The sequence below is a fragment of the Sinocyclocheilus rhinocerous genome, unplaced genomic scaffold (genome assembly GCF_001515625.1).
Source record: "Sinocyclocheilus rhinocerous isolate Xijiao unplaced genomic scaffold, SAMN03320098_v1.1 scaffold1256, whole genome shotgun sequence".
NCBI classification, from domain to species: domain Eukaryota; kingdom Metazoa; phylum Chordata; class Actinopteri; order Cypriniformes; family Cyprinidae; genus Sinocyclocheilus; species Sinocyclocheilus rhinocerous.
In genome coordinates this window covers 1103604-1115239 of record NW_015646445.1, presented here as the reverse complement: position 1 = coordinate 1115239, position 11636 = coordinate 1103604, and the positions used below count along the sequence as shown (strand labels likewise).

General features: G+C 41.2%; 1 protein-coding gene across 1 annotated transcript in view; it reads right to left on the bottom strand.

The window, feature by feature from the left end:
- The window catches only part of LOC107707820 (uncharacterized), a 15229-nt gene extending 14002 nt beyond the window's left edge, over positions 1 to 1227 (bottom strand). The window contains exon 1 of the mRNA XM_016511912.1: positions 586 to 1227. Within this exon, the coding sequence (XP_016367398.1) occupies positions 586 to 1227 (642 nt within the window). The remainder of the gene's footprint in view (positions 1 to 585) is intronic.
- Positions 1228 to 11636: the final 10409 nt, after the last annotated feature.

The following is an 11636-nucleotide window of genomic DNA, read 5'->3' as shown; positions in this document are numbered from 1 at the left end:
GGGTCAAAATTATAAATTTTTCTTTTATGCCAAACATCATTAGGATATTAAGTAAAGATCATGTTCCATGAAGGTATTTTGTAAATTTCCTACTGTAAATATATTAAAACTGAATTTTTGATTAGTAATATGCATTGCTAAGAACTTCATTTGGACAACTTTAAAGGCGATTTTCTCAATATTTTGATTTTTTTGCACCCTCAGATTCCAGATTTTCAAATAGTTGTATCTCGGCCAAATATTGTCCGATCCTAACAAACCATGCATCAATGGAAAGTTTATTTATTCAGCTTTCAGATGATGTATAAATCTCATTTTCGAAAAATTTACACTTAAGATTGGTTTTGTGGTCCAGGGTCACATATATATATATATAAAATGCAGACATTAGATATACACATGTCCACCACTGGTTCACCTAGCAACTCTTAAGTCAGATATGTTTGCATGGTGACTGCATGGGATTTTCTGGAATTCAAGATCAACTTCAAATAAATCTCTGCATCTGTAGAAGAAACTTCCTTACCTGAAAATCACACAGAGGATGCCAGCAAGGGCCACAGCAAATACAACTGTTCCACTTACAGCACCGAGCAGTGCACCAGTTCTGCTGTCGGAGGTCAATAGCGATCTCTGATGTTCGCTTGTGGCTGCCTGAGTTTGATTCTGATAATGGAAAAGGAGAGCGAAACCACGGCCCCAGTGGGTAGTGGTAATCAACTCCATAATGACCTCAACCATGTCATCATCAGATCCAAACACTAACTGGCTGCTAGAAGGCCGTCTAGAGCCGCAGAATCGGGAGGAGAAGGTGATGAGATCTGATATGTAGAGAACATCGTGGGGACAGGCATCAATCAAAGGTGGCTGGGTCTCAGGGCTCACAGTGTCACCAATTTCTGTGGCCGTATGTGGGCTTGAAGAGATAAAGTCAATGGCTGCTCTTGATGCCTGAGATGAAACAGAATTTCTGTTTTCAACTGGAAGAGATGCTTGTGGAGCCGAGGGGGAATCGGAAAGCATTTTGGCAGAATGGGAAACTTTGGTCATCTCCATTTTGGTGGACTGTTCTTGGATCACCACTTGCTTGACGTCCTCTCGGTGTGTGGACTGGGGTTCTTTTGGACTTCCGAGGCTTTTCGATACCAGCGCGCCACCATCGTTCGGTACCTCATCTACAACGGCACTGTCGTGACTCTCAAAGACATCAAAATCAAACATCTTCATGATTAGCTGGTGACCAACAGGTACAAAGAACTGCCACACACAGTGAGTTCCAGATGAATAGTTATATGGGAAGCCAGGGGACAGAATGAGGCCCTGCACATCCACAACATCCACCTTGGCTCCACAATCAAAGTAAACCTAAAGAACAAAGACAAAAAAGCATCAGATGCATTTCCACTGTGACAGTCTGGAACTAAATTATGATTAAAACAGGACCATGAGACCTAGTTCATGGTTTTGCTGACATGTAAAATGGGATTTTTTTTTCATGACAGATTATTTCACTCCTATCCAAACTTAAAGATCTCATCAAATTAAAATCTTGCATACTTCACGTTTGGAGCAGGTTCTAGATTTTTTTTTATCGAGCTTCCTGTTTCAACAGGAAATAAGGTCAATTTTAATCAGGTAAAAATTAAGTTTGTTTTTTCCCCTAGTAAATGACAAAAGTCAGTAAATGTTAAAAGTGTGGGAGCCCTGAAGAACATTCAGCTCCTAAAAGTCATGGAATCATGTAATTATTTTATTTATAATTATTGTAATTGCTTTTTTTAATTTACAGAAAGTAGAAGTACTCAGAGATTGAAATAAGTTTTGAAAACAAAATTAGGGCAAGGAGCCCTATAGTAAAAAAAAATATATATATTTAAAATACATTTATTTCATACTACGTTAGTTCAAAATACATTCATGTATTTACTGACATATCGCTCAAGACTTACTGAAATAAAAATTATAATTACATATTATTGCTCTTTTGTTGGTTTTGATTGCTTCTGTTGTCCTCATTTGTAAGTCACTTTGGATAAAAGTGTTTGCTGAATGACTAAATGTAAATAATTAAACTTAATTTGGAGTACTACTTGTGCACAATGCACATTTCTTAATATTAATCCTAAAATGTGTTTTATGTCACTATTGATAAGGATTGTGTGATCTTTGAATAATATTGGTCTTTAAAAGCAAGATAATTAAAGTGTACCTAAAGTATACTTGCAATAGTTCCACTTTAACTCAATCAAATATACTTCAGTATATCTTTAGTTGGACCTCAGCACTATACTTCCACACAATTAAAGTGCATTAAGCACAAAATTTAGTTGTTCCAATTTAGCTGACTTCAAATATACCAGTTTAGTATACTAGAAGTACAGTGCAGGGTATTTTTATTAAGTACATAAATATGTAAATTTATTTTTATTATACTTAGCATGAAATAAATATAATGTAGTTAGTGGGCCTATATTTATTTTTCACTAGGGAGGCCTTTAAATATTATTGCGGAAAATGGGGGGCCTTGGCCTCAAGCTGTACAAAGCAATGAAAGAATATAACAATCATCCTATTATACAAATGAAAAATTCTATGCACATAATATGCGCATAATAGTAAAATCACCTTCCGCGACACTTTCATCTGGAGGTCAAAAAGTTGCATGACGCCTGTGTGAAAGGTGGGTTGACTTTATTGCAGCACATTTAAAGATAACAATGATTACCAACGACGAACATTTCTGCACCACTTGAATGTAGATTAAGATAAACATTCTCAAAGAAAATTACAATTCATGTAATAGCAGTGGAGACTGTTCAAGATAATTATTCCCAGAACCCGCGCTCCAAGGGTTAGTGCTACAGTCCTAAAACATCTTAATAGGCTGTGGTAGTTCTAGCATCGAAAGTTCAAGAGGATGGCACAAGTTCAACAAACCAACGGGAAAGTCTCCGCTTCATTCGACGCAACATTAAACATAGGTAAACAATTTTGGCAGTCATAGCTGGTCTGACGGTAAGTCACTAGATGCTAGAAACCTACGTAAAGCATTGCCCTAATTTGATTGTTTCAGAGCAATAACAACAGACAGCTGTGAAAGAAACCCAGCGAGCAACAAAACTAAATGTTCAGTTCAGAAAATGAGCTTCGGTCTGCCTCTCCCAAACCGAACTATTCAACCCTTCCTCCTTCAAAGGGTATCAAAGCTGGATATGCTGGCTGCTTTGCTAACCCCAGGGAGGTATTCCTTCAGACATGCTGTTCGTAATATCTCGCAGGTGTGCAGGATGAGGGGACCTCGGTATAATTGGAGGCAGATGGAAACTGGGGCTAGACCACTCCAAACCAGACCTTGGCAGGGGCCTGTTTGTTTATTGGGCTTCATGTTGGCACTGGTTCTGGACTGTGGGAAGGAATAAAAGAACTGCAAGACCTCAACAATGCAGACAGGTAACAAGCCTAGCCCCAAGTGACGGCATTATGCAGGACAAAAAGTGAAATTAAAGTCAAGATGAAATGGAGTCCGTTTACTTTCTAAAGATACATTCCAAGTCTTATTGTCATGATTTATTAGTCAACAAGAAATGCTTGATAACCTTTCATCAAATGTTAAAACACGCACTGCCTCTGAAACGACTTTCCTTTTGAACTGACATTGCCAGTGAAGGAAAATAAATAATGTTAGCCAATAGCCAAATATGACCTAACTAGGCACAGCTGTAGATTTTAAAATATTGCCTTAACGCAGCATTTTAATGTTGGTTAATATAATAAAGGCTGTAATAATTGTTACAAAATAGGATATTAGAAGATCATTATACAGGTGAGATGTTGTTCTTTGGCTTTTCAGCCTGTCGCACCTCCGCCGGTGCCTTTAGATCAGCTGTAGGGTCATCAGCTGGAGGCCGCCGATCACTGATGTTTCACCCCCTATACCAGGTACATCTCCCGGCGGGGGGGCAGTGGCATGTAGGGGACGTCTCCCCGCCACTCCCTGCAACTGCCTTTACAGGGGTGTTGGTCCCCACCCATTGTGCTTTCTCCGGAGCCACAGCCAGTAGCTCGCTTTCTCGGCCTCCTCTCCCAGCTCTTTAATGGCTTTCCGCAGGTTTGACCCTGCCACTCCGGCACCATGGAACAATTGGACTGCTATTCTGTCCAAAAAGCCCCGACACCCGACCTCCACTGGGTAAACCCTGGCTTTCCAGCCCGCGTCTTGGCACTCCGCTGCCAGCTCGGAGTACTTGAGATGCTTCCTTTCGTGGGCTGCTGTCATGCCCTCTTCTCAGGGTATGGTCAGTTCAATGAGAAGGACCCTTTTCTCCACCGTGGTAATGTCTGGCCGAAGGGTAGTTGTCGCAATCTCTCTTGGAAAGACCAGCTGCTTCCTGAGGTATGCTAACATCTGCCACTCTTTGCCGGGTGTAAGCATGGTGTTCCTTTTCTGAGTAGGAGGTTGGAGCATGCTACCAGACTTGACAAACCCTGCCGAGAAAGGCTTTGCGGCTGCGGATGTGCGATTTGCTGCTACCCTACAGCTCTCCAGGACCTCCGCCAGCTTAGCCAGGATTTTGATCATGGCGCCACCTGAAGCGTCCCTGGGTCAACGCCCCTTTGCACCCTGATAAGATATGCTGGATGCTTGCCTTGATGTTGCCACACAGGGGACAGCCTACCTCGTCTCCAAACCACTGGGTGAGGTTCCAGGGGCATGAGAGGGTGTCATAGGTTGCCCTTAACAGAAAGCTGAGCCTGGATTATAGCGTCCTCCAGATATCTGCCCAGGTGATGCGCCTGTTCACAGTCACATCCCATCGCGTCCAGGCTCCTTGACTGCCCTGGGATATTGCCTTTACGTGGAAGCGCTCCTGCTCCAGCCTGGCAATTTCATCCACCACCATGGTCTTCTGCTGCCTCTTGGTGGCTTTAGACCAGTGGTGCTGGGGCGCTTCCTCAGCCTAGGCCACCCCGACCGGTCTGGACTAACCCCATCACCTCTCGATGTTGCAGACTAGAGATAGCATGCTCTACTTCAGCTTGCGCCTTCCATTTGCGGCCTGTGCAGATGGGGATTTTCATACTCCTTACAAGTGGTTTCGCAGAGTCCTTTAGCTCCGATACAAGGCGTGCCTTTTCTTGCTTGTACCCTAGGCTGATGGATTTGATGGGGAGCTCCAGCATATTCCAGCCGAAGAGACCTGCATCTGAAAAGCAGCGGGGCAAGCCCAACCACTTTCGAATATAGCTATTGGCGAGGCTGTCCATCCTGCTAACCTCCAATATGGGAACTTCACAGACCTTTAGAGGCCACAGCACACGTTGGTACAATATGTGCTGATAGCACCACACTTTGTGCTTCCCAGCCAGGTGGCTTTGCTCAATTCTTGCCAAGCCCTTTGCAAGTTGTTGCCTGGCTAGCTTCCCCATCTGCCTGTCGGATAAATCTGCGGTGTATTGCCTCCCCAGGCTTCTCAATGGTTTCTCATCCAGCCGAGGAATGGGCTCCCCTCCAACGACGAAGATGGTCCTGACATGCGGCACGCATGCATTTTCACGCACTTTCCTTTAAGCAGCTCGTCACAGCGCTTGAGGAGCCTGGTCGTGCATGGAGCCGTCCGAAGGATGCTTGTTACATCGCCCATGTAGCTCCTCAATGGTGGAAGCCTCTCGCCTGATGGTAGCTTGATGCCCCTGACTACTTGCCTGGCCCCTCTGAGGATTACCTCGAATGCTAAAACAAATAGAATGGGGGAGATGGCACACCCCATGGCAATCCCGCATTCCAGCCATTGCCATCCTGTCGTGTATCCTTCCAGAGTAAAGCACATGTGCAGGTTGCTGAAGTATCTAGTAATAATGTTCTGCACACAACCTGGGACATAAAATAATTCCATGGCAAATTCTATCAGCTTGTGTGGCACTGAGCCGTATGCATTGGCAATATCTATCCACACCACATGCAGGTCACTCTTCTCTCTCTTTGCATGCTGAATTTGATCCCAAATCACAGAAGAGTGCTCGATGCATCCAGGAAAGCCTGGGATTCTGGCCTTCTGGAAGGAAATCTCCCTTTCTCTCCTTCATTTCATTGGGGCTGTGGGCTACTTCCTACTGACCTCGCCAAACCTCCCCTTACATTCTTCAAAGATAACTTCCCCAAGGCTGTTAAGCTTGTTCTTGACACTGCCTCGCAACGCCAGCTCTAACAGTTGACTCAGGTCAGAGTCAAGATTCTGCCAAGCAACCTGATAATTTGCCTTAGGCCACATGATCTTGTTGCGCCGACCTGGTTGCTTCATCATTGGCTTTGTGGGATGTACTTCTGTTTTCGCTGGGTGCCTTCTCAATCATGGGGTTTCCTTCAACTTCTTAAGACGTCTCAGCACCACTGGGTCCTGCGGCACTGTGGTTGCAATCCTGGCTTTGGGTCCCTTTTGTCTGACCTGCTTGCGCAGAGCAAGGTCGCTTGTCTGTCTGCCTTCTACACTTCATCTTCCCCTGATGAATATGTATGCCCCTGCGTGATGTCACCTTCTCCCATCCCCAACTACACTTCTGAAGTCTTTTCTCGTTATCGTTATTTGTTCCTGTCATTACCTCTTGATCCGTCCTACTGGGCCCATCTTCCATCCCGCCTCTCAGAGGGCCCTCGGGCTGTTTTCTCTTATGTTGCTTCGTAGTCACAAAAAGTGAATCTTGGAACTTCCAAGTCTCTAGTGGGTAAGGTGACTAGCCGCCCACTCCTGATGCAATCTTTACCGCTGTCAACTGTTCTTTCCCAGCTGTCCGCCAGACTTTCCCAGCTGTCACCTGTCCTTTCGCAGGAGTCACTGGTTTTAAAGGATTTTAAAGAAAATTGAGAAAGCATCACTTATTGAGGGTGAATTTGGCTTGCAGAATCCACATTGTGGTTCCCAGAAATTAGAGAGTCAAATAAACATCAGATCTTATTATTTTTACCCTCACATCAATTGATTGCAAACACTTTAATATCTGGATTGATTCAGATATGTACAGTAACATCCACTTTTCACAATCTAATCCATTACTGATGGATAAAATCAAGTCACCACATATTTTTCACATTTATTTTAAAAATCTTTGTTGCAGTATATGTCAATGGTGACGGTTCAAAAATGGGAAAATCACTTTTAAAAAGTTTTCACGGCTGTAACTCAAGAAGTATTACAGAAGGAGAACTATTACAGATATCGTAATTTCCTTTTAGATTTTGGTTATGAACAAACTTTTCTTTTGGTATTTTCATTCTAAGGCCCTATATGTTTCATTTCCAGATATTTGGAAACTTCAGTATGGCCCTATGAGTAAACTGTTAAATTGTACACATTTTCAGTGGTCAAAAACCAAATGGGGGTCAGCTGATACTTTTTCTTTTAAACAGGAACGACTGAAAAAAATAAAAGTTGAAACTAGAAATGCATCTTCTTTCCTTCTATCAAAACAACTGGAGAGATCATAGCCTACCTGTATGAGTGCTTTAAATATTCTTTTTCCAAAGTTTTTGTCCCTGTAACTCATAAAATATTCAAGTTATCGCAATATGATTTTATAATTCTGGTTCTTAATAAACTTTTTATTTGGTGTGTTCATTTTAAGGCACTATATGGTTAAATTTCAATGCAGCTCCATGTCCAAATTGTTGAATTCTACCCATTTTACCATTGGTCGTAAACCAAATGTGAGTAAAACTTATTGTATTTAAAGAATAATGTCCATTCATGACGTATATATTATTATAACATTTTGCCTTTCATCATTATTTATTTTCTTTCTTTCTGTCTTTCTTTCTTCAGAAAAAATATTAACAAAATCAAAGATGCCACATAATCAGTCAGCTATTTATTTGTGCGCCAACCCACTTCAAAAAACCATTCTTGTTGGAGGACAAAGCAAGATCAGTGCAAAAGAAAAGTTGAAATGGACAAGGCAACTGTAAATAATATCAGCTTTACAAAGTCAAAGTAAGTTTCATCTTCATACTGCCTTATTTCTTTTGCCTTATTTCCTCTGCACAATGTGACTTTGCTGCAGCCTGGAACTGAACTGCTGGTTTTCGTCTGGCCAGAGGAGAACTGGCCCCCTGACTGAGCCTGGTTTCTCCCAAGGTTTTTTTTTCTCCATTCTGTCACCGATGGAGTTTTGGTTCCTTGCCGCTGTTGCCTCTGGCTTGCTTAGTTGGGGACACTTCATTTCCAGCGATATCGTCGACTTGATTGCACAGATACTATTTAAACTAAACTGAGCTGGATGATGACATCACTGAATTCAGTGATGAACTGCCTTTAACTGAAAATTGAGTGCTTACTATTGTCATTTTGCATTATTGACAATATTTTCCTTATTAATGCTGTACAGTTGCTTTGATACAATCTGTATTGTCAAAAGCGCTATATAAATAAAGGTGACTTGACTTCTGCGTACACTTCTACCCTTGATTCTCACCCTATGTTTCTCTTCATTCAGGCCGTTTATCAAACTCAGCTAACAGAGATCTGTTGGTCGAAGCCTCATGCTGTCCAGAGTTTACCTCAGGTTCATGTGCTACTACATTAATAATTGCATGCCTGACATTTGATCCGGTCAAATGCCACTCACTGCTGAGATGTAAAGTAAGCCGATTTCAGGCTAGCACAACAGGAAAGTTGAGCAATGCACATGAATATGAGAGACAGAGAGCAAACTAAACTGGAACAAGAGGTGAAAAAAGGTTCAAGACAAGCATGTAGATATAGGGGAAATGCAATTGGTTAAGGTCCATGTTTCAATGAAATGTGTTAAAGAGGTTCGTGATTAAACCAAACCACCTATCTGCCCTCAGAAAACCATTTGGTGCAACAAGTCCAACAAGATCAAGTATACTTCCAAAAGACAGCAAAAAAGAAAACTTTGGCAGTGATTTGTGAGATTTCTGTAAGTACCACCCTCTCTCTCTCCGAACAAATGGAATTGGGTCATTACCGCCATAATACTGGACTATCTGCTGGTTAGGGCAGTGTACCATGCATGGTAGACTTCACATGAATGGCGTCCAAAGTACCACAGTGTGGAATAGGAAATGGGACATTCTTATAATGCCAAACATCCCAGCTCTGTTACATCATCGTCCCGCACTGGCATGGCGTAATTAGTAAAGTTGTCTTTTCTCCCACAGGGGACACTGGAAGGCTTTGCAGTTTGGTTAGATAGCATTTTAATGAAACTAGGGTAATAAGTAGGAGGCATTTACATAAGGTCCCGCTGGTTATCGCGCCCCAGTTGTGCTACATCAAAAGAGAGCTGATGACCCCCTTCCTCCTCTGCCAATCACTCACGCAATACACACTTGCATACTTAAATGACAGATCATTCAAAGTCATTCACTAGTCAGTGAGTATCATTTAAAAAATCCACGTCTTTTAAAGTCAACATCAAACATCACAACAGACCAATTTACTTTCTTAATACACTGCTTTTGGTCTTATTTATATCTTTTAGAGAGAGAAAATAAAATAAAAGACACAATATCACTTAACCTTTGTATGTCAATTTGACACGCAAAACAAAATTGGGTTGTCGGAAATACTGGAACCTAGGATTAGTTTTTTGTGACAATTTCTCATTTAGGGTCATGAACATGCCTGCAAAGTGTGCGTTAAAATGTGCGTGTGTGCATTCAAAATGTTTATCACGATTGTGGCTCAATCTGACCACAAAAAAAAAATTATTTTGTTAACTCTGAGGGCAATGTATACAAAGATTTAGCAGTTCAAGCATGGTAACTTTGCTGGGAATCAAACTTATAATCTTGGCATTGCTAGATTGCAGTTCTCTACTGCTTGAGCTTCACGAATGCACACAAACAAAAACATTAAAAAAATATATTTACAATACAGTTTATATAATATTCATATTTTTTGAAAAAGAAAAGTAAAAAAATTGTTTCCAGATTTTAAAGACATATGGTCTCGTGTTTGTTGTAATGTGTGAGAAGTATTAATGTTAAAGGTTTACTGTTTTTACGGATCTATTTATTTTTTCCAAAGTGTGATGTTTTTCATAGATAGTGAATTGTACTGAATCTAGTTACCATCCACATACCCAAAATTTGAAGATAACAACGACTAGGAGGGAAGTAGCCCTCCACAACCAAACGAAATTGCGTTAAAAAAGTCTGAAACACCAGCTTTTTATTTTCCAGTCAATTCCCAAAAGATAAAAAGTATCCCTCTACATTTTTGTTAAAAATTAAAGAAAAAACTTGATAAAATGATACTATGTGTTATGAGCAGTTCTTCACATGTAGCCAACACACACACACACACACACACATCCGGAAAATGACAATACATGATAGCCATGGGGCTTTCCCATATATTATACATGCAGACACAGATGTCAATCTAATGTTACTGATCACAGTTTACTACAGTAAATGAATAACAGTGCAAAGCAATAAGCACAATGTATGCATGCAATTTTGTGCAAACATTTTGCTGTTTATTATGTTATAAACGGTATAAATATATATTTCCTTTAAATTATTTCATTTATTAGCATCCTTTTATTTTTCTGTTTAGTTTTATTCTATTTGAATTACAGCATCTATTCCTTCTGTTGGTGCAACAGCAACTCTTGAACCGAAAAACAAGTCTCCTGCACTTTTAACATCAACAAACTGTAGCTGACTCACTGAATGAGTGCGAGTAAAACAGTGCCAGATAAGCTCACAGCTGTCGTAGGGAACAGCAGATTTCGCAGTAAGGACTGCAACGTGAAAAACACCACACTGAAACTTCCTCTTGTATTTGATAGGTTACACACATCTGTTCGCAACCTCTGTTCTTTTTGTCATTTTTACAATAATTAATTCTCTGCTTGTCTCACAAACATTATCTGTACTTAAAGGCTTTGAACAGAAAAATGCGACTCGTTATGAAATGTGAGAAGTCAAATAAGCTGTTAAACTGACAGTTCATATATAGTTCTTTTCCTGGTCTCTTTTGTACTGTGTTTTCACAACAGAGCTTTCAGAGATAACATGAGCTGACAATATGACTACTGAAATTGTGCTAGCAGACAGCTTAAGCCCCTTTTGCCACAAACACACTCAAATGCACAAACACCCCCATGAGTCCCCCGTAAACATGCTATGGGCCCCTGTAAGGGGGCTGGAAGAGGAGCACGGCTATTTATTGGTTGTGAAAAGTGAGACTGTTCCAGGCACTATTGAGCCCGTGATGATGTGTTACACTCTAAAAAATGTTCTAAAAAATGCTGGGTTAAATACAACCCAGTGCTGGGTAAAATAGGGACAAACCCAGCAATTGGGTTGTTTTGACCCAGCGGCTGGGTTAAATGTTTAACCCAACCTTCTGGGTAGTAACCCAACCGCTGGGTCAAAACAACCCAATTGCTGGGTTTGTCCCTATTCCGCCCAGCACTGGGTTGTATTTAACCCAGCATTTTTTAGAGTGTACAACCAGTTACATCAGTCATAGCTTGCCACTGGACACTGAGGCCAGCAGGACTGGAATATGACAATATTTCACAATAATATTTGGATGAAAAGAGCAGTGGTAGCTGCTGCACTTCACACAGAAACAGATTTTCTTCAAACACAGAGAAATGTATTAATT